This window comes from Aspergillus chevalieri, chromosome 7, assembly GCF_016861735.1.
Source record: "Aspergillus chevalieri M1 DNA, chromosome 7, nearly complete sequence".
NCBI classification, from domain to species: Eukaryota; Fungi; Ascomycota; class Eurotiomycetes; order Eurotiales; family Aspergillaceae; genus Aspergillus; species Aspergillus chevalieri.
This window is the reverse complement of record NC_057368.1, coordinates 1061887-1083166: the sequence shown is the minus strand read 5'-3', so window position 1 is coordinate 1083166 and position 21280 is coordinate 1061887. Positions and strand designations below refer to the sequence as shown.

The window sequence follows — 21280 nt, the reverse complement described above, 5'->3', positions numbered from 1 at the left end:
ACTGCTCCTCTGCACATGATCTTTACGAAGTTGGCCCCCTGTAGCAGTTCATTTCGGGCTGCTTCAAGACATTTCGGGATTCCCGTTGCAGATGCGGGCTAGGGCGGGTGAGTGCCGGCCACAACACATGGGCTCATCTCCTTGGTCACTGGCCCGAAAGTCCCCATGTTTTCCGGTCTGGGACAATGCCTTGCCAGCCACAAACAGTCTGGGCCCAACAATCAAGCTTTCTGAAATGGCGTCACGTAGTGCTGCGTCAGCGCCGCCGGTATCGCGAACCGTTGTGAAGCCTCGCAGCAGCATCTCCCGCGCCACATAGGCGGTGCGATGAGCAACAGTGTTGGGATTTATTGCGTACAGGTCTTTCAAAGAGAAACTGCTGGGTGTCGTCGTCAGATGCACATGGCAGTCGATTAATCCTGGACAGACATATTGGCCTCTCAGATCCACGGCCTGCGACTCGGGCGATAGATCGGGTTCAATGTAGAGGCCACCTCAACGACCCGCCCATTCTTGATCCTTACGATCGAGTTAGTGAACATTTACCGGCTTCGACATCAGTCAAGTTGGCATTATAGAAGGCGATGCCCGGTGCTGGTGTTCGGGGCAGCCAGGGCTTGGTCCATGGATTGGTCATAACGTCTTTGGTTTGGGACGGCAGGGGGATAGTCCACCTGCCCGACTGTGAGCCTGACGCTGACCTGTACTATCTGACAGCGAAATAAGATGTACACCCTAGACAGAGGGGAAAGCCGCGGAGAACCGCCCGCCTTTGATAACGTCCTTCGACGACGCTGGTGGGACGATCTAACCCGCACAGAGGTGCTGATAATCATTTCCCCGCCCTTTAGGTGACAAGGCCGTACCCTCTCCATTACCAGTGACATCTCAACTCTCCCGGCTGTCAGCAGAAGCAGAAGTGTGTCTGGCTTGCGGTTCCAATACGCCTTTTCGGCGACAGCATCCGAGGCTTTCGGACCAAGCCGAATGGATACAGCCCCATTCAGAGATATCTATAAAGATAATTGCCATTAGGGTATACTCACTGATATGGTAGTGAAGTTTGTGACTACAAGGTCGTTGGGCCTTCCGCGAGGCCCGAAGCTCGCCATCCGCTTCCTGCAATACCGAGCCAAATCAACGCAGGCTGTTCCATCGAAAGACCATTTCCGCAGGATTGCGCCGCCGCCGCCGCCGCCTCACTTCTTGTTGCCAAATAAGATGCTGTTGCGGGCATTACTAGTGGCCACCGTTTCATCCCACTCATGGTTGCTGAAGCCCGCTCTGAGAGTGCTGTCTCTTCTTGCTCACCCGCGAGTCTCCTTGCTCGACGTGAACAAAAACCCTCTACTGCGGCAAATTCTCAAAATGACGTTCTACAATCACTTTTGCGCGGGCGAAAGTGGTGCGGGGGTTCAGTCTACGATCCGAAAAATCAAGGATATGGGCTTCAGAGGGGGTGATTTTGACCTACGCGAAAGAATTGTCATTGGCGCGTCGGCCAGTAAAACAAAAGACTTCCCTACATCTCAAAATTCCCATTCCGAATCTGCCCAACATCCCGATATCGCCGCATGGCGCGAGAGTGTCCTAGAAACCGTGGCGTTGGACCTCATGCGGGAGTATAATCAAAAGGGAGTGGCCGTGGTATACAACACGTACCAGGCCTATCTCAAGTCAACCCCCGTGAATCTTCTGTCTCACCTCGAACTAGCGGAAAAGGAAGGGTTCACGATTGGGATCAAGCTCGTCCGGGGTGCCTATATCGCATCAGAGCCACGTGCGCTTATCAACGACACCAAGCCTGAGACGGATCACTTATACAACACAATGGCGGAGGGGATCATCCGCCGTCAATATGGCTCTTTCGGGAGCGGAGACCGACCGTTCCCATCGGCCGGGCTATTCCTAGCCACGCATAACAAGAAAAGTGTGCTGAAAGCGGACCAAATGAGCCAGGAGCAGCTTTCGCTGAAACGACCGATGACCAAGACCCAGTATGGACAGCTTCTCGGAATGGCTGACGGTTTCAGCTGCCGGTTGTTGCAGTTGGGTCAGGAGATGAGCAAGACTCCCCGTCAGACATCCCCCGAGGTGTTCAAATGCCTCAGCTGGGGCACCTTGAAAGATTGTCTGTCCTACCTACTGCGCCGCGCCGTCGAGAATCGGGATGGGGTCGGTCGAACGAAGGAGGAATACCTACTGCTCAAACAGGAAACGATGCGCCGGTTGAAGAGAGGTTTTATGTAATACATTGAACGTTAGGCGTAACTAGAAGTCATTTCATCTGTCATTGATCTTTGCATAGCGCACTGTAGCTTCTCCTCTTCTCTCTCTTTCTTTCTCTCTTGCCATTGCAATCACCTAGTGGCTCCGGTAATAACAGGTAACAAGCTCAAGCCTCCATGCTTCTCCGCACACGCAATGGAGAATCCTCTCTTCCTGCTGGTAACTTAATGCGATGATCATGCAGCTCATAGTAGATTGGTATGGTTTGAAGTAATCTGCTGCATTATTGATCTATGGTCACCTAGCGCTTTCAGGGTTGTCAAACCTCACGTGAGAAAATAGAAATAACATAAAGCGGCCAGATGGTTCGACGGGCCGGAAGATTAAAACTTCCCCTCAGAACCCTCGCCCGAGGCGGACACCCCTCATATCCGTGTAGATGGCCAGTCGAAACCAGAAGTCCAAGGTTTGTCATAGCACGCCATGGTGGCTTCTAACCCCCGATCATCAAATGCGTAAGTGTGCTCTTCGGTGGTGCATGGAGCATCTGTGGTGACATTTAGTCCAGATGCGAGACATGTCGTCGACGCAAGGTGAAGTGTTCCGGCGAACAACCTTGCGATGCATGTGTCAAACATGGCTGGGAATGTGCTTTCGGTCGGACCGGCCGTCGAAGATACTCGGAAGCGTGGGTCTTTTGGTTCAGGCGAGCAGATCCGCCCATGCTGACCAACGTCTAGTCATGTGCAGCGCCTCTTGGAGAGAATCCAGTCTTATGAGGAGCGCTATGGAACAGATTGCAACGGTAAGTGAAGCCTTTGTCATCTATTGCCGGTTTGACCTGTGCCAATCTACTCCTAGGATGCTCGGCGTCTCCCCCGGTTGCCCCAGTGGATAACCCGCATCGCCCTCCCCCGCAACCTGGCCCGGTCACGCTAGGATACAATGCGGCCAGCGACCAACCGCAAGAGAGTATCCCCTATGAAGATAGTGTGACTGGGATTAGTCCAGGTAAGTCTGTCGTCCTTTCATTGCCCTAACGGACAGCTGATCCACTCATATAGCAACGGACCTAACCTCGGGACCCGCGTTCGAATCTCAAGTCCGATTCTTACTTGATCTGTCGAAACCATGTCCATCACCAGCTTCTGTGATCTATTCTAGCCAACGTATTCCATGTGGGTCTAGAGCGCAGTGGGCATCGGTCAGAACGCTACTCAACCATACCGATGAACCGCCCATCCCATCGCTGGAAGCATCGCAGCAATTGCTCGATCAATTTCTTTTTTATCTTGGTGTCAGTAAACACTTCTTCGACTCACGTTCCTTTTCCGATTCCATGGTTCTGCTCTTCCAGACCCCTGAGTCTCGGGAACAGCAGAAGCGGACTTCTTGGTTCACCGAGTATCTATTGGTCATGGCGATGGCGAAGCTTATGGACGTGGAGCCATCGAGTTGCCAGCCCCCCGGATCAGACCTATTTGCAGAAGCGGTACGACGTTTGCCCCCTTTACATCAATTGGGAGATGAGGGAGTTATTGGGGTCGAGATTCTCACCCTGATAGCGACCTATCTCCAATGGTGCGATCGCAAGCATGATGCTTATCTTCATGTATGTTCTATTTTTCCTCTGAATTGACCTTCCCGCCCTCTGATAGTAAACTCCTGGCAAATTGGGCTGGCATTGCGCCTCGCCATCGCGCTGGAATGTAACTTACCTGAAAATGAGCAAGGCTGTCTCCCGTCCCAAGCTGCTCACAGGGTACGACTGTGGTGGACCGTCTTTATGCTAGATCAGTGGGCCCTCTATTTTGAATTGCGGGTTTGTAGTCATTTACTGATGGATGCAGACGCCTGTCGTCAGGTCTCGGGTTGGCCGCCGGGGCTGATGAAAGGCAGCTCCGCGCGAGCTACCCTCGGCATGCCGTCGGGTTCCCATCTCCAGTTGCAATCACGATAAATGTGCGCATTGCACGTGTCACTGACGAGATAATGTCCTGTAAGCCACTTTACTTCATTTAATTAGCAGGGTAGCGTGCTAATTCGTATCCTGCAGCTTTGTACGGCAATGCCTCCGTCAGTCAACCGGAGCTCGTTCGAAAGATACAGACCACTCTCCAAGAGCTCCATGATATTGGACGCTCGTTTCCCCAGTCGCTAGTACTGGATTTTAGTCGACCTCTGCAGTCAGTAACACGGACTGGTTCATCATTATATCTGATGCTATTTCAGATGAGTTTCCCTTCACTGAGAACCGAATGCCTCCCGAGCCTATAGTAGCTGATAGAACAGCGTCGGCAGGCTATCATTCTATGTACGCGCCCCATACTATTGCGGAGCGTTCGCTTAGAAGTCGAGAGACAGCAAAATGCACAGTCTCCAGAGGCTGTCCCTGAGATCTTAATACGACTCTGTGATACGTGCAAAGAGGCGGCAACGCGGAGCTTGAGTATTTTGTGTGTGCTTCAAAAACAGCAAATAATCCGTGAGTTGGCAGTACCTCAGCCTTTCTTGTCCTCATAACTACACTTTTTGTCCCTTCTATCACGCTCATTTACCTTTCATATTCTGTATCGTCCCTCCGTATGCTGATCTTTATCGTTTAAAAGCTAGATACGGGGTTTTTTGACCTGGACGCAACATTCTCCGCTGCCTTTGTCCTCGTGATGGTCGGCTTCATGGACAGATCACAGGGACGCCCACCCCCAGTTTTGAACCTAGCATTCGCAGTGCTCCGATTCCTCTCTCGGGCGGGCAACTCGGCCGCGGAGCAACGCTTGCAGGACATTGTGCAGTCATGCTCCCACGTATGGGCCGACCATTGCTTTAACGCTAGGGCTATCGCATCGGGAGGCCAACTGTATTCGCCATTCAATGTAAATGCAGGACACTCGGCACTTAATCCCACACCATGCTCAACCACCCGGCCCAATTCATCGGGCTACTCACCTTTTCCGACACCCCACTCAGATACCGGGCGATATCGTGAAGATGAGTCCCGACTCCTTGAGCCGTGGGAACAGGTTGGGGGCTTAGACACAATATTTGACATGCAGGGTGATTGGGGGGGTAGACCTAACGGGGGAAGCAGAGGGGATATACTCGAGCTTTCACAATCCCACATTGCCATTAACAGGTGTCGACTATATGGATTGGCTAGAGATTGAGAAGGTATTCAATGGTTCAGAAGGAATTTGATAAAGCACCGTGGACAAGGTAGAAATAGTTGATGGGCTATCAGGATGAAATGTCAAAACTCCCAATAAGTGGCCGAGACTACTATCACAAGAAAACGGGATAACTAACAATGCATCTCTAAGTCCCTCCTCGTCAAATCACTAAACCTCGTTCGAAGGATACATGACCTCATCTGCCAGCTGGAAGCCCTCCTTGATGCTGCGGATGCTGGCGAAACGCGCGACCAAATTTGTGCTGGTAGCCTTGTCATTGGTTCCGCTGGCCCTGGAGCCTCCGAATGGCTGGTGACTGACCAACGCGCCACTGCTCTTGCAGTTGATATAGAAGTTGCCGGCTGAGTGACGCAGATGCTGCTCAGCAGCCTCGATGGCCGACTGGTCCTTGGCGAATACTGCACCGGTGAGACCGAAGTTGGTGCTCGAGTCTACCAGGGATAAAGTCTCTTCATAATTGCTGTCAGGGAACACGTAGACAGACAAAATTGGCCCAAAGAACTCGTTCTTCATGAGACTGTGAGACGGATCCTGGACCTGGAAGATGGTAGGCTTCACAAACCAGCCAACCTCGCGGCTGGTATTGGCGCCCGCCAAAAGAGTGACGGAGGGATCTTTTTTCGCGTCCTTAATGACCCTAACCAGTTTCTCCCACGATCGCTCATGGATCACCGGGCCAATAAAGTTGTCAAACTTCTCCGGCTTTCCCATCTTGAGCTCCCCCGTCTCCTGGGCCAGCTGGTCCTTGAACTCTGGCCACACGGACTCAGAGACATCAGCCGGGAGGCAGCGGAGCATTTTTGGCCTTGGTATTCAAAAGCACTGCGAACAGTATTGATGACCGCGTTGCGGATGTCCGCGGTGCAATGGACGACGCCAAAGTTCTTGCCGCCGGTCTCGCCTACAATGCGGGGGTAGCTGTCGTAGCGGCCTGCGCGCACACCATCAGAGACTTGGCCATACAAATCACGGAACACCTCAGTGGATCCGGTGTAATGCAGGGCAGCAAATTTGGGATGCTCCAAGGCGGCGTCGGTGACGGTTTCTGGGTTACCCGGAAGGAACTGAATGACGTTCGGAGGCAGACCTGCTTCCTCCAGGATCTTCTTCTGTAAGTATCCGGACAGGATGGCGTAGTCGGACGGCTTCCAGATGACTACATTGCCCATGATAGCCGGGGCAGCAATCAGGTTGGCGCCGATGGCGGTAAAATTGAATGGGCTCATCGCGTAGACAAATCCTTCCAGCGGACGATATTCAAAAAGACTGAAACATGGTCAGCATTCACGAAGGAACTGCATCATCCATGGAAGAGTGAGTTATGAGTAAAAAGCTCATACCTCTTTTGAACCAATAGACAGGGGAATTTCCTTGGGAATCTGGCTCTAGAGCCTGTCTAGGGCATTTTGAAGCCTGACCCGCTCGATCGAGCCCTTACTGTAAGACGGCTACACGACAGTTGTTAGTCGATTGGCCACCCAAAATAAACAACGAGAATCAAAAATACATTCGGCTCATTGCGAATTGGGGGCACTTGGAAACTGACCAAACCCCCCAGGTTTCTCCGCGCACCCGTGGTCAGTGTAGACGATACGCGAGGAAGACGGTTGACTCTGCGGCCAAAAATCATGGTGGCATGCAATAGCGATAAAGCAGAAAGACAAATGGGCCGATCGAGTTGGCAGGTTAATACGTTTCATTAAACATATAGGAATTTAAATGAAAGTTCCTTCCTGGCTCCTCGGACGCTCCAGCCGAGGGGCCCATTTGTGACCCGAGTCAAACGCCAGGCCTCTCGGCTTCATCCGAACACGCCGGGCCAGCTAAATAGACCAGAAAGACCTCGGCTAGACACGAAGACTAGCAGACTTCCCAAGAATACTGTTCTCACCGTAACACATCTCAGTACATAATGTCTTCAGAGGTCGACGTCAAGGTTCCCAATCTGCCCGTGGACTGGATGGAGACTGCGAAGGGCTTGACTGCTGGAGCAGCAGGAGGAATTACACAGGTCCTTATTGGTAAAAGGACAATTTATCCAAAGCGCTGGCATTTGTTGACAAGCCATAGCTGACATCTCGAAAAGGACAACCCTTTGGTTTGTGACAGATTACGTCCTTCCGGCACACACTATTTGCTGATTTTGACCTGTTGCAGATATCGTCAAGGTCCGATTGCAAACACAAACAGGAGGCACCGCTCTTTCGGCTGCACGTGGCATTTGGGCACGAGAAGGGGTGCTTGCCTTTTACAAGGTACAGGGGAGCCACTTCCCCATCCATTGGGTTCGGCTGACACGGGAGTAATCAGGGAACATTGGTACCATTGCTAGGTGTTGGTGCCTGCGTAAGTCCAAAAGAACATGGCTCGTCGTGCGCATCTCATACTCACCAGATGACAGGTCAGTATTCAATTCGGCACGTTCCAAGGATTTCGACAGCTCATCGAGCACTATAACTACCGCAAGTCTGGGTCCCATGGCGGCGACTTGCCGCTGGGACAGTTCTACCTCGCCGGTGTCGCAGCAGGAGTAACAAACAGTGTGGTATCCGGTCCAGTCGAGCATATTCGTATCCGACTTCAGACGCAACCTCACGGGAAAGATCGACTATACACAGGACCCTGGGACTGCGTTCGGAAAGTCGTCCGCATGGCCGGCGTCTCTGGTCTCTATCGCGGCCAGGCCGTGACACTATTGCGAGGAATTTCATGGATACGGAGTGTGGTTTAATGACCCCTCCACGGGTGGTTCCGACGCAAGTAGTCATAGTGCAGTGGGCATTACCGCTAGCACTGGTGAGAAGGTCAAAGACGAAACCCTGCGAACCGTTGCGTCAATTCGAGGGGTCCGAATACTCGCCGGGCTGGAAGTTCAATCATTGGGAATTGAAGGGTGTCCTGGTTCGATTGGAAATGGTCCCCAAGGTGTTGAAAGGGGGCTTCGTCAGTACCGCTCGTCGAGATACGGGAGAAAAGGGACGCATGCCGATCTATAATGCTGCCACTGAGATCCCTGTTCTTTTGGAGACCATCCAGTCAGACATGTACACCAGTGCGCTGGAGGGATTCCGCAACACTGTCAAAATTGTCAAGCACTGGGCCTTGTTCACCCCTGCTATCGACAAAAAGCACTTGTGTCTCATTCCCTTCTGTCTTCAAGAGGAATGCGAGGATCGCATCAAGAAGCTGAGCGAGCGAGCGGCGGATGGTCAACCCCAGGAGCAGGAGGATACTAGGGCACCCAGTATGGGGGCGAAGAGCCTATGCATTCCCTTCAAACAGCCGACAGAGCTGAAGGGGTCGAGCACCAATCACGACGCGTAGTTCGACACAGTACAAAGGACAGGTCCAAATCGCGACACCGTCAAGAATCAAATTAAAAAGGAAGAGAAAGAGCAAATAACAGAAACGTCGCAAAGGGAGGTCTGGACAGGAGAGTTGACTGGTCTATCCTCTCGTCTGCGAGAAGCCGCTTCATGATGTTCGTCGCCATCACCTGATCACAACAAACAACGACAGTGTACTTGTACAGGGATTGAAACAGAGTATTAAACTTATATATTGAAGTTATTAGTATACAAGAGAGTCTGTTGTATCATAAGTTAGTCTAAGCCACGTACTTGATCTCAACAGTTAAGATATTATTAACGGCAACGGTAGCTGATTCCTTCAAGTCCTCGAGCAACAGCCTGGACTCGCCTTCCTTGCCCTCGAACAGATATGGACGTTCATGTCTAGCAGGGGATGCAGCAGGACAAGACCTTCACTTCTGCATCCGGGTCAAATAGCCGGAAGAACTCTTTCGCTTGGCGCAGAGGTACTTCCCGAAACGAGTATGCATAGATTTGGGGGAATTAACTAGTGTATGATCTGACATGAATATTCAATAGGTGTTATACAATGTAACGAAAATAATGCTAAATACAACGTAGTAGAAAAAATAGTGCAGCATCCAGTCTGTAAAAGCACCCGAACAGACGTATAAGAACTCATCCAAAAGAACATAATGCTTGGACTTTTTCCTGGGTGCATGACCGGTATTAAAGACAAAATATCGAGTTCAGACAATTGCATCTGATATGCACCGAAATGTCGAGTAAAACAATGGGTATCGAAGAGTTCAAACCAACATATAAACAAATGCTTTTGGCAAAGCAGAAAATATACAAATGGGCAAGGGGCCAGAGAGCTAGCTCTGGCACTAGGATAGGAGAGCCTCTTTGAAAGTGAGAGGCGCTGTCGCGTCGTCAAGGCTGTTCCGACGGCCCCAGTTGGCCGGTTGTCTCCGGAGAAATGCGCCAACCGCACCGAGGTAGCCTTCATGGCGCAAGAAGTAGGCTTGCTTCTCGCCTTTGGACCAGAAGCGGATGGCGTACGACAGTGTGTTCATGGTTTGTCGGTGGCCGCGGATGAAGGATCCGCCAAAGTAGATGTGCTTGACCTCGTGTTTCTCCGATTGGAGATATGCGATCTGGCCGATGTTGTTGCTGATTGCGTATAACAGGCTCCGGCTCATGTCCTCGGGCCTGAACTTCACGTCATCCTCGGGATGTTCGGGATCCCTTGGGCTGAGGCCTTCACCATCCTCTGCATTCCGCTCAGCGGCGTTCTTCATGCGGAAGACCTTGCCAAAGGTACTGGCGATAGCGGTGCTCTTGAGTCCAATCTTGCTATAGTCCATGCCATAGATGTCACCGACCAGCATGTCCACACCGCTGTTGTCTCCGCTGTCCGCCATCGCCAGCATGTCATCGAAGGTCCGGGCGCCAGTCAGCAGGGACAAGATGCCCCAGAATGTACCACCACCCAGGTGTGTTCCACCCACACGTTGGAATTCTTTCGGGCCGGACACCTTGATCATGGATACACCGGATCCAATGTTGACCAGAAGGTAGGGGTATACGTCCGGTCGGGCCTCGGCAAATTTCATCGGTTCGGGATCGGTATCACTGTAGGTGAAGACTTCGTTTGGTATCTCGGTGATGAAGAAATCGAGGCCTATCCAAAAGATTCGTAAGTTTCACGTTCAAATCTATATAATCCCAATGAAGCGTACCTGTAATCAAGCACTGCATCTCCTCTTCCCGCTTCACATTTACGTTCAAAGCCTCCTTCAGCTTGTCGTAGTACAAGTATGCACCACCCCCAGTAGCCACAACACACAATTCGTCTTGCGAAGAGCCATTGAGCTTCTCATGTTCCTCGTTCAATTGTCTAATAAAGTCAATGCAAAGGTCGATGCGATGGGTTTCGAAGTTGATAAAGTTCAATCGGCCGCCATTGTCCGCGGAGTCCAGCTCTCGCGTGAAATAGACCAATTTCGCCAGCGAACCGCCAATCTGTTAGAATAAAACCATCGTCACAGTCAGCCCGATTGTCCAGAAGCCGTTGCGCATGCGATCCCTCTTTCCCCGGCAATTGCGGGGATAACTGTCAGTATGCGGGGATCACTCACGTCCACAGCGACATGGCTCACGACGCCGGTATGATGGGGAAGCCGGATATCTTGGCTCTCGTAATGCACGCCCTCGGCTTCTATGGGGCTTCGAGAGCGGGATCGTGGTTCTTCGTCGACGATGAAAGCGCCCTCGACATTGATCTTGACAGCTCCGGGGTTGGCGATCGCATTCAGGCGACCGGAGCGGAAGTCTGCGGAGGATTTGTAGGCGTGCTTGGAGCCGGGCGTGGAGTCGAAGACGGTCGAGATGCGATCGGGGGGGGACATAGTGATGATGGCTTGAGTGCCCGGGAGGAAAGGAATAGGAGCAGCAGCGGTATATAATAGTAGACAAAGGTCACGGAGCCATTGAAGACCGAGTCCATCCTCGGGGAAATGGGATAACGACCGTGATAACCCCTACTGCGTATATCTCCTTCTGCCCGCTTTTGTTGAGAAGCAAGTGGAACCGCCCGAGAAGTTCAATTCTTTGAGGTCGTATTCAATGCTTCACAATAGAGTAGCAGCAACCAGGGTATGTAGTAGTATATGTATTTCGTTGCTGTTGGTAATCTCGCTGTTCTCAGATCCTGAATGACGTCTTTGCATCCTCAGGCATCAAGGCACGTGCTGGGCTACAACGAGAAATAAGCCTTGGGTAGAATACTTCAAAGGATGTTATATATCTTTGCTTGGTAATGTTTATTTGTCTATCAATGAAGGCAGTGTGACATGTGTTCTGTAGAATCCGGAATTCAGCTACTTGTATAACCCTGCTACTCCTGCATTGCTATCCCTGATTTAGTTTCTACTTGGACCACGTTGTAGTAACTGGGATATGAACGATTTATTTCGCTTGATTCCTGGTATGCTCTTCACTACGCTCCAACGCTCCAATGCTATATCGAGTGTATATTAAAGCCGGTTGATGGAGTATAACACTTCCGGTTTCGGTTATAAATATCGAACCCCCACGCTCGACAATGCACTCAAAAGGACGCATATGCAGTACTTTTAAATTAACCTGGTCTAAGACATACAGACACTGACACTTTGATCAATATATTTGTAGAATGGCACAGTTTATGCTCCTCTACCACTACTCCGTACTGCACGCCGAACTATACCACGGTGCATAAAAGATCCTGAGCACTGCATCCGGTTCAAACGCTAAATAGCGTGTAGAATTAAAAAAAAAAAATATCCAATTGGACCATTTATGTATACAAGCCACTCGTTCTCCGTAGTATCTACATCAATCGAGCAAGGTACGGAATGGTGAGAATAGACTATGAGCATACGAAAAGCAAATCCTGCATAAACCTGCATCTCTATATTTTGATCTACAGCAAAGGAATCGAAGAACAAGCAGAGCTTGAAAGCTTTCTTTCTCTTTTCTGAGCTGTTCTGGAAGACGACCTGAGAACAGCATGGAAAGACATTCACTGACTGACGCGCCAGTCCTCAGTGCAGTACAAAGTATCAAAACAAGGAAACAAAACAAACTTACAGGTTACAATCTTTGTGCCGTTCATTGTCCAGAGTCTTATCCGTCTCTGTTTGTAGTATGCGGCAGCGGCTGCAAACAAAAGACTGTAGTCTGCAGTAGATCTCTCTTTTTTTTTTTTTTTTTGGCATTCCTACAGCGCAAACGCTCGTCGTAGAAGAACTACACTAAAACTATGTTTTATTGTACCCTAAGCTCTCTTTGTAGAGTGAATGGTCTCTGTTGCAGCGACTGTGTTGCTGTCCTGATGCGCAGTGACTGCAGCCCTAAGCTTCTTCTGTCTGCTCACATGCTCACTTTTTTTCCCCTCTCCTTCACCCATCTCCAATCTCTCTCCCCTCCATCTTCTTTTTTTTTTTTTTTTCATTCTCTCTTGTTCCTGTCATCTACTGGCAAGGTATTCTTCGTTTCACAACGACTCTCGTCTCCACGATATATCTCTACAGGTAAGTGGCCTGCTCTCATCAACACACACAAAGTCCTACCTTTTATTCCCCTCTCCCCCAAACTCTCGATTAGAACAGACACGTCTAACTTGTGCGTCTTTCCAGTTCTAGTTCAAATCGTGTCTCCTTCGACCCTGACGTTTCCAAAATGGATAGCTTCGACGTGTCGGACATGAACAACGCGGTCCAGGAGGTCGAGACCAACGGACAAACGAACGGTCACAGCAAGGTAAACGCTGAGGCTGCCTCCCTAGCTCGATCCAAAGGTTGGGCTGCCCCAGAGACGTACGACTATAGCAAGTACGTGGCTCCCGTCGGCCCTGCTGCTGGCCCTGACGGTCCTGCTGCCCCCGCTGCTGATTCCGAGTTTGCGGGTGAGCCGCCAGCCGCAGAGGGCCTTCCTGAGTGGGCGGGAAATGCTGCCAAATACGAGTGGAGGGATGAGTATGGTGACGTCGGGCCTGAGATTCCTGAGCTTGAGGAGATGCTCTTCCGTAACGAGTTCATCAACCGTACCGGTTTGAAAATCAGCAAGTGAGTCCTTCGCGCCACACCAATGTGTTTATGGATCTTGAGCTAACTCTGTCCTCGCGTAAAGCTTGCAAAACATCGAGGTTGTTGCCGAAAGTAGGGAGCGTCCCAACCCTGTGAGAAACGTAAGTTAGCCTCGCCAAAAACTGAACGTCGTTTTTTATTTTGCTGACAATACACAGTTTGACGACGCTGGACTCCACCCGATTATGCGTGAGAACATCAGGCTGTGTCGGTACGACGTTCCAACTCCAATTCAAGCCTACTCCATCCCCGCCGTGCTCACCGGGCATGACCTGATCGCCATCGCTCAGACGGGTAAGTACAACACAGCTTGATGACCTATGAGAGCTGGAGGTTGACATAAACACAGGCTCGGGAAAGACTGCGGCTTTCCTTATCCCCGTGCTCTCTCAGTTGATGGGTAAGGCAAAGAAGCTTGCTGCACCTCGCCCGAATCTGGCTGCCGGATTCAACCCTTCGACGGACGCTGTTCGTGCGGAACCGTTGGTGCTCATCGTTGCTCCTACTCGCGAGTTGTCCACACAGATCTTCGACGAAGCCCGTCGTCTGTGTTATCGCTCTATGCTGCGTCCCTGTGTCGCTTACGGTGGGGCCCCCGTTCGTGACCAGCGAGAGGAGCTTCAGAAGGGTTGTGATATCCTCATCGCTACTCCCGGAAGGTTGCTGGACTTCATGGGGCAGCCGCACGTCCTCTCACTTAGCCGCGTCAAGTAAGACCCCGCGAACGATTGCTTTGCTATTTTCGCAATCATACTATCATACTAACTCCTGACAGATACACCATCATCGACGAAGCAGACGAGCTTCTTCAGTCTGACTGGGAGGATGACTTCAACCGTATCATGTCTGGTGGAGGTAGGAACTGCTCAAGACACTTCAATTGATCTCAATGACTGACTCGAATAGACACCAACGAGGATGCGGACCATCGTTACATGATGTTTTCTGCAACCTTCAACAAGGCTTGCCGTCAGCTAGCGCGCAAGTTCCTCACTGAAGACCATGTTCGCGTCCGTATCGGACGTCCTGGCAGTGCTCACATTAACGTGGACCAGAACGTAAGTTTGCCGACTAGAAGCCTCCATCATAACGAGTACTAAGAGAATGCTTAGATCATCTACGCCGAAGACAGCTTGAAGAAGAAATGTCTCTACGATCTTCTTCTGTCTATGCCTCCCTCGCGTACGTTGATCTTCGTCAACACCAAGACCCAGGCGGACTTCTTAGATGACTATCTGTTCAATATGGGACTTCCGAGTACCTCCATACACTCCGATCGTACTCAGCGTGAGCGTGAAGATGCCCTGTAAGTGAAGTCACCCTTGTCGAGAAGAGATCTTCCTGACGAATCGAAAAGGCGTGCCTTCCGCACAGCCAGGTGCCCTATTCTCGTTGCTACTGGCGTTTCTGCTCGCGGTCTGGATATCAAGAACGTGATGCATGTGATCAACTTTGATCTTCCTCGTGCCATGAACGGGGGAGTCACCGAGTACGTTCACCGCATTGGTAAGACACCTAACCTAGCCCTAAATCAATGATAAAGCCAGATGACTGATAAGGAACAGGACGTACCGCTCGTATCGGAAACGAGGGTCTTGCAACGTCATTCTACAACGAGGATAAAGATGCGGAGCTTGCCCCGGACCTCGTCAAGATCCTTATGGAGAGCAAGCAGCGCGTTCCCGACTTCTTAGAGGCGTACAAGCCCATGGAGGAAGCCGTGACCTTCAACGACGATACAGACGACGAGGATGAGAACGGTGATGACAACGCAAACGGTGGCGCTTGGGGAGGTATCCAAATGGGCGACAGCAACGAGGTTCCTAGCTCGAACTGGGGCGCCGCTACTGACAGCGCCTGGGGAGAACCTCCGGAAGCTACTGGTGAACCCAACGTCGGTGGCGCCAGCTGGGACTAATGGTCTGGCACCTTCTCATAAAGGGGACGTTTCTCTGTTGAAATGTCTGTGGTACTAGCACCCGACAGGATGTTACTTTTCTTCTCTTTCAAAACGATTTTAGAACGCGGTCCGAGAGAAGAACACCAGTAGGCTGTCCCCTGATTAAGCCTCGGGGGCTTTGGCGACATCTGGGAATCCAGCAGTCGGTTGTGGACGAATTGTCTTGTTTTGCTGGCCTCTGTTTTCCGGGGGGAAGGGGGGGGGGAAAGACGAGTTGTCTGGACTATGCGCAGGGTACCCGAGTTCTGAGGCCCTAGGCTATATGGGGTGGACGGCTAGCTCGGGTCTTCTTGGGACTGTTACATATCCAGGGAACTAAAGATATTAATACTCTGTGTGTTTACCTTCGTGCTTTCCGCTTTGGTAGGAAATCTGTAGTTCCGGGGTGTAGCTTCCCGTAGTAAGGACGCGCCTTCCTAATTCGTACTTCAGGGAAAGGTCCTCCTCCCCAGTATCAACTTCATTCTCCTTCTACCTCACCTTCACCAGAGCGAAGATGGACACTGCTGAGTCCAGTGAGCCATCACGACTACAACGACTGAAACAGTCCGTCGACGCCGTCCTCCTATCCCTCGCAATCAAACTCGTTCGACTTGAACAGAAAACCCCTGCCGCGAGACGAATCACCCGCTTCCTCGACTCCCTTGCCCTACCCAATATGATGCTCGTATTCCTCCTCTTGGCTAGCCTCTTTACCATTGTGAGCGCAGCCGGAGGCGATCCAGTTGTCATCAATTCCAACGTCACGAACGTCGATAAACGAGCGCCCCCCCAGCTGATCGCAAGCCCAGATGCCACAACTCCCTCCGTCCAGTATGGCATGAACCTCATGGAGGCCCAGCTGAGGTACAGAGACCCCTTTGTTATCGATACATTCGAATACAGCGACCGCAACGATCTTGGCTTTTGGCACGGTTCTGGCGAGAATCTCGACGTGCACTACGGCGTCGATACAAGACGTGGTGGACACTACGCGCGTCTGTACCCGAAAGACCCGGATCAGAACTTCCACTCGCAGGTATCCGCTGTGCATTGTACGAACTTTATGCCGTTCCGCGAGCGGTATCTGCACGTCGTGTTCTCGGGATCCAACAAATTTAGTATCTCGCTGAACCAGAATAACCCTGAGTGTCGGCCGGGCAGGAATCCGTATCCAGCTACGTGGGATACAGTCGAGGCGAGACGGTACTTGAGCGGGAAGAATGATATTTATGTGCCCATGTCGCACTTCGCAATTGATTTGTCGAAGATCGTGTCGGTTTCTTTCAATGGGTTTTATTCCGGGGAGAGTGTCACGCTGCATCGCATTGAGATTGTGCGTGTCTTGCCAACTGGGGCGTCGGTACCGCTCAAGCTGCCTAATGGACAGATGATTCTCAAATGCTCGAGGCCTAATTCGTTTGCGTTTGGGATTGATGATGGGCAACCGCGATTTGCGCAGGAGGTTATGAATATCCTTGAGGAGGAGAAGGTGCTCGTGACGTTCTTCGTTGTCGGGAAAGGCTTGAGGGATAAAGAAACCAATTTCACCCAGGTGTACAGGGAGATGTTGCGGCGAGGACATCAGGTTGCGCTTCATTCCAATACACATCAAAAGTACGTTGTTCTCTTGAGTCAGGGTTTCGCTTTCTAACACATTCCCAGGATGGAAGCATTAGACGACGAGGATATCGAAGACGAGATCTTGGAGAATATTGATGCGTTCAAGGACCACCTAGGAATTCAGTGTATGAACTCGTTTCTCTCTATATAGCCAGTGTTAACATTTGCAGCTCGATACTTCCGACCCCCATACGGAACTATTGGGGCCAGAACGCGCCAGATACTCGCAACTCGACTTCTCGACCCGTACATTGTGAACTGGAGCGTTGACGTCGAGGATTGGCTCTGGGCCGACACCGATACCCCGGAACGACAGATTGAAGCCTTTACGCGCGACATCACGAAAGGCGGAAATCTGGCCGTGATGCACTACCTCAGTCCGAGCACGGTGGCATATTTCAGACAATTCATCCATACGGTCAAGAGTGCTGGTATGAACATCATGCGGATTGACCAGTGTCTTGAAGATCCGAACGCACCTCCGCTGAAGTGAGCTATCTGTTGGATGTGACGCTTCTGCTTATTCTTTATTTGTTCAGGTATTGGCGTTATTAGTGCTTGGCTGGATATTCATATGGCGTGTTGGAGGCTATTGGGGTATAATTATTGAACTGTCTTTTCCAAACCGATATGCAATTGTCAGTAACGAAGTCTGCTTTTCTTTTCTTTTCTTTGTTTTTTTTTTAGAGGAAAAAAACCAATCAATTCAATGCATGTATCATCTGCTCCCTATGCAATACAGTCAATAAACATCCTCAACTAACGCCATCCCAGCCCAAATAATTTCTAGATGGAAATATAATAGACAAAAAGAAATATAGTATAACAGCGGAGAAAACAATTTTGCAAAAAAAAAAAAGAAAAGAAAACTTGATCAAAGAAAGTATATAGTAAATCAACCAAAATCCGGCCTCCGACACTTAGGTGCCGAAGCCAACATCGCATCGACCCTCTTCATAATCCACCCCGAACTAGCATCCGCACTCGAATGTCCCATTTTCGGCGTCTTATTCGTGTAGCATCGTCCAGCGCGGAAAGTGAACTGTGCGCATTGCGGGGCCGTCGCGCAGAGCGCCTGACAGTCTTCGTAGGTGTCGATGGCGACGGAGTGTTCTTCGGTGGAGAGGTTGTCCCAGTAGGAGCGGTCGGAGGAGAGTTCGGGGTAGATACGTTCTTTGAAGACGTCACCGTGGAGGAGGAGGGTTTTGCGGGACTGTTTTCTGGTCAGATCATGTATGGTGACATGGGGGTATGGAGGGGGGATGAAGGGGTACCTCTTTGTAGCGCTTCTGCTCGAATTCCCAAAGACTCTGGATATCCAGCGCAGACAAGTGATGGAACGCCACGGCAGGGTAACACCACGGCCGACGGTAGAAGTCCGGCGAGAACTCGTCTAGCTCCGCGACAGCCGTGTTCTGCAACATAGGCCACGAGAAGTGCAGCGGAACACCGACGTCCAGCAGGATCTTGCCCAGCACACAGTCGCCCGCCCAGTGGCCGGCCGTGTAGGCATGGATCTCATTCGACTTGACCGAGTACTCGTCGACAACGCGCTTCATGGCGGGATTCGAGACGATGAACCCAGAACCCCCGTGCGCGAAGATGACATCCGCAATCTGCGTCTCGGTGCCAATATACAACGGATCCTCGGGATTGAAATGCTCCAGCCACGCCAGCAAACTGCCCCAGACGAAATACGTATCCGCCTCCATAAACACATACCACTTCGCATCGCTCTTGTGCTTGTACGTCCCCATCGCCATCGGCAGGAACTTCCACTTATCCAGCTTCCACCCGGGGTTATCCGGCTTTCCCAGCGCGGAGTTCGCGACATCCGAGAAGTCCTCCTGCGCGAGACCAGCGCGGCCCATCGCGCGGATGCGGTTGTAGATGTTGAAGTCCGGGATGGACTGCTTGAGGTTTTCGTCGGGCATGTTGCGGAGGGCATCGTGGACGCGGACACCGGCAATTTCCTCGTCGTGGTCGGAGAAGATCACGTAGTTAGGGATGCAGCGGAGGGTTGTTTGGAAGTGCACGGGGACTTTGTCGAGGGCTTCTGTGACGCCTGTTTTGAGGACGACAAGGACATCTTCCATGCCGGGAAGGGGTGGACAGATTGGACGGTCCTGTTCCTTCTCGCCATTATTTGCGTTGGGCTTTTGGTTGGTGTTGGAATTGGCGTTTGCATTCGGACTGGCGTTGGCGTTCTGGGAGGTCTTGGTCCTGGCGGCTACGGCGGGGGCGTCGAGGTCGGAGCGGAGAGAGAAGAAGTGGTAGAGGAGGAAGAGGGCGACCAGGGATGCTACCCAGGTGATTCGGCGGCGGTAGAGGCGGGGAGTGATCATTTTGGCGTGTGTCCCTGTGCGTCTCAATTGATGGAGGCGTGGTTGGTGTAGTGTGATGTGGTGGCTAGTCGTTATTCATGTGTCCACGCAGAGAGTGGTCCCCCTCCGGTGCTTCCTGGACTGTAGTTAGAATAGAGATACAGAGGAGGGAAAAGGAAAGTAATATGGAGAGGAAAAGAGAAAGAGAAAGAGAAAGAGAAAGAGACATACAGAGACAACGACAGTGGCAGAGCAAAGACAGAACAAAAGGAGAACGTGGGAATTCGCCTTCATACAGATCACCGCCGAAAAGAGGAAGCACGATGAAGATGAAGACGATCGCACCCATTATGACGCGTTGCTCGTTTCGCATTCGGCGGCACAGTCAATTCCATAGTAAAGTAAAAATGAACCCCTGGAGATCTATAGCTCTCTCATTAGAGTACTACTCCTACAGAGCACACTCCAGAGTACAATATTCAGTACTCAAATAGTGGTGTCTCCCCTGAATGTGTGGAGGTGTGGAGGTCAATTCTCCGATAACACTACAGTATGTACACTACTTGACCATCCGTGAATGCAGCTTGACCAGCTCCGGAATAATCAATCGTTCAATCTCAATCCCTCCCTCACCTTCTGTATCGCCCGGTGCAGCGCCCTCCTCATTACCGCTTCCGGACTGCCCTTCCTTAGCACCGCTCAATGCCTGATTCCTCTTCTTGGCCTCCGCCAACCCAACCTGTGCCTCCGACCCCGAGATACTCTTACTTCGTCGCGACTTGGGAACCCTGATCCAGCGCTCGTACGGTGGGTCCGGCGTCACAAATACCACCTCCCACTTGCGCGTGCTAAGCAGGTTCCCGATAACCAGATGGTGCGAATATCGTTGCAGAGCCGTCTGCGCTTTGTGAACTAGCAGGTCTGGGTCGGTTTCCAGTTTGAAGGAGACGATCATACTACCCTCCGGTGCCCAGCCGTCCACGAGGCGGTGCAGGAATTTCGGGACAGGGTCCAGGTCAATCACTAGCTTCTTACTATGCCCTTCCTGTTGCTGCTCATTATTCCCAGCGGATTTCTGCCTTTGCTCTGCGGACGATACCTCGGACGATTGAATCTTGTGCTCCGCCATCCGGTCGCGGGGAATAAAAAAGTCACTAACCGCCGCCGCCAGATAAAACAGCGCCTTGGACCCCAGCGGATGCATCAACTTCGCCAGCGACCGCAGCTCAAACAGATACTCCGCGATCGTCGTGAACGGCAGCAACAACAGCCGATTATTCTTTTTCGCATAGCGGTACTTCCGGAGCACATCCCGCATCTGGTCCTGGTACTCACTGCGCACCACGATCGGCCCGTGATCCGGGCTCGTCGAATTGCTGCAGTCCCCTGACGGAACTCCCTCGTCCATGAAATCCAAGAAACAATTCGTCGAGTGGCTGTAGTGCCGCGAATACGGCAGTAAACTGAACTGCCGGTGCAGGAAAATCACCGCATACCCTTCCTGCAGGAAATACTCCGCCGACGTAGCTCCTCTAGTTCCCGCGGAGAAATTGTCGATAAAGCGGACTGTTTGGTTCTCTAGAGGAACTGTTGTTCCTCCAGATGTCACTAGGACTACTCGTCGGTTCTCCTCGGCATGGTAGTTGATGAATGCGCGAGCTAGGGACTCGTGTTTCGGGAGGGCTTTGGGAGGTGGGTAGTTGTTGAAGTAGGTTGATTCGGCTTCTTCTGGGGTTGTCATTGCGATAGTGAGGAGGACAAGGAATTGGGATTGGTGTTGGTGTAGATGCGACTAATGATTCGGTTCCATTCGACCTGGGTCAATTGCGGTGTCTTTATAACACTGTGCGATCATAAACCCGGCGACCACTCCGTAGACGGCAATTCCTATTGACCGGTTTCATTAGCAGTAGTTCAGCAATAGTACTCGGTACTCGGTGCTTTATTGGCCTCAACAAATCGCCTCCGGTTGGGGACCATTCAACGATACGTACTCCGTAAACCGGATCCAATCCAATTGACAATCGGT

General features: G+C 51.4%; 11 protein-coding genes across 11 annotated transcripts; 6 read left to right on the top strand and 5 right to left on the bottom strand.

Annotated features, from left to right (window-relative positions):
* Positions 1 to 63: 63 nt before the first annotated feature.
* ACHE_70354S (uncharacterized protein) lies at positions 64 to 637 on the bottom strand (the record flags this gene model as incomplete). Its single annotated transcript, XM_043282678.1, has 2 exons — positions 64 to 419; positions 547 to 637. 2 exons carry the CDS (start codon positions 635 to 637, stop codon positions 64 to 66), a joined length of 447 nt encoding a protein of 148 aa, XP_043140033.1.
* A 413-nt stretch (positions 638 to 1050) lies between these two features.
* ACHE_70353A (uncharacterized protein) lies at positions 1051 to 2250 on the top strand (the record flags this gene model as incomplete). Its single annotated transcript, XM_043282677.1, has 1 exon — positions 1051 to 2250. One exon carries the CDS (start codon positions 1051 to 1053, stop codon positions 2248 to 2250), a length of 1200 nt encoding a protein of 399 aa, XP_043140032.1.
* Positions 2251 to 2712: 462 nt separating this feature from the next.
* On the top strand, positions 2713 to 3942 carry ACHE_70352A (Zn(II)2Cys6 transcription factor domain-containing protein; the record flags this gene model as incomplete). Its single annotated transcript, XM_043282676.1, has 7 exons — positions 2713 to 2744; positions 2798 to 2917; positions 2970 to 3034; positions 3091 to 3240; positions 3294 to 3721; positions 3795 to 3841; positions 3888 to 3942. 7 exons carry the CDS (start codon positions 2713 to 2715, stop codon positions 3940 to 3942), a joined length of 897 nt encoding a protein of 298 aa, XP_043140031.1.
* Positions 3943 to 5567: 1625 nt separating this feature from the next.
* PUT2_1 (1-pyrroline-5-carboxylate dehydrogenase) lies at positions 5568 to 6218 on the bottom strand (the record flags this gene model as incomplete). Its single annotated transcript, XM_043282674.1, has 1 exon — positions 5568 to 6218. The coding sequence occupies one exon, from the start codon at positions 6216 to 6218 to the stop codon at positions 5568 to 5570; it is 651 nt and encodes a 216-aa protein (XP_043140030.1).
* A 68-nt stretch (positions 6219 to 6286) lies between these two features.
* ACHE_70350A (uncharacterized protein) lies at positions 6287 to 6535 on the top strand (the record flags this gene model as incomplete). The annotated part of the gene is made up of 1 exon (XM_043282673.1): positions 6287 to 6535. The coding sequence occupies one exon, from the start codon at positions 6287 to 6289 to the stop codon at positions 6533 to 6535; it is 249 nt and encodes an 82-aa protein (XP_043140029.1).
* Positions 6536 to 7332: 797 nt separating this feature from the next.
* Positions 7333 to 8744, top strand: ACHE_70349A (uncharacterized protein; the record flags this gene model as incomplete). Its single annotated transcript, XM_043282672.1, has 6 exons — positions 7333 to 7441; positions 7507 to 7518; positions 7578 to 7675; positions 7731 to 7766; positions 7822 to 8145; positions 8196 to 8744. The coding sequence occupies 6 exons, from the start codon at positions 7333 to 7335 to the stop codon at positions 8742 to 8744; spliced, it is 1128 nt and encodes a 375-aa protein (XP_043140028.1).
* Positions 8745 to 9621: 877 nt separating this feature from the next.
* On the bottom strand, positions 9622 to 11145 carry ACHE_70348S (pantothenate kinase; the record flags this gene model as incomplete). Its single annotated transcript, XM_043282671.1, has 3 exons — positions 9622 to 10418; positions 10477 to 10759; positions 10876 to 11145. 3 exons carry the CDS (start codon positions 11143 to 11145, stop codon positions 9622 to 9624), a joined length of 1350 nt encoding a protein of 449 aa, XP_043140027.1.
* A 1466-nt stretch (positions 11146 to 12611) lies between these two features.
* On the top strand, positions 12612 to 15283 carry ACHE_70347A (DEAD/DEAH box helicase; the record flags this gene model as incomplete). Its single annotated transcript, XM_043282670.1, has 10 exons — positions 12612 to 12643; positions 12916 to 13344; positions 13409 to 13466; positions 13524 to 13659; positions 13715 to 14075; positions 14141 to 14220; positions 14272 to 14423; positions 14478 to 14671; positions 14723 to 14871; positions 14931 to 15283. The coding sequence occupies 10 exons, from the start codon at positions 12612 to 12614 to the stop codon at positions 15281 to 15283; spliced, it is 1944 nt and encodes a 647-aa protein (XP_043140026.1).
* A 538-nt stretch (positions 15284 to 15821) lies between these two features.
* ACHE_70346A (polysaccharide deacetylase family protein) lies at positions 15822 to 17717 on the top strand (the record flags this gene model as incomplete). The annotated part of the gene is made up of 4 exons (XM_043282669.1): positions 15822 to 16921; positions 16970 to 17052; positions 17098 to 17416; positions 17702 to 17717. The coding sequence occupies 4 exons, from the start codon at positions 15822 to 15824 to the stop codon at positions 17715 to 17717; spliced, it is 1518 nt and encodes a 505-aa protein (XP_043140025.1).
* A 105-nt stretch (positions 17718 to 17822) lies between these two features.
* ACHE_70345S (glycosyltransferase family 31 protein) lies at positions 17823 to 19272 on the bottom strand (the record flags this gene model as incomplete). Its single annotated transcript, XM_043282668.1, has 2 exons — positions 17823 to 18140; positions 18202 to 19272. The coding sequence occupies 2 exons, from the start codon at positions 19270 to 19272 to the stop codon at positions 17823 to 17825; spliced, it is 1389 nt and encodes a 462-aa protein (XP_043140024.1).
* A 538-nt stretch (positions 19273 to 19810) lies between these two features.
* Positions 19811 to 20992, bottom strand: ACHE_70344S (phosphopantothenate--cysteine ligase CAB2; the record flags this gene model as incomplete). The annotated part of the gene is made up of 1 exon (XM_043282667.1): positions 19811 to 20992. One exon carries the CDS (start codon positions 20990 to 20992, stop codon positions 19811 to 19813), a length of 1182 nt encoding a protein of 393 aa, XP_043140023.1.
* Positions 20993 to 21280: the final 288 nt, after the last annotated feature.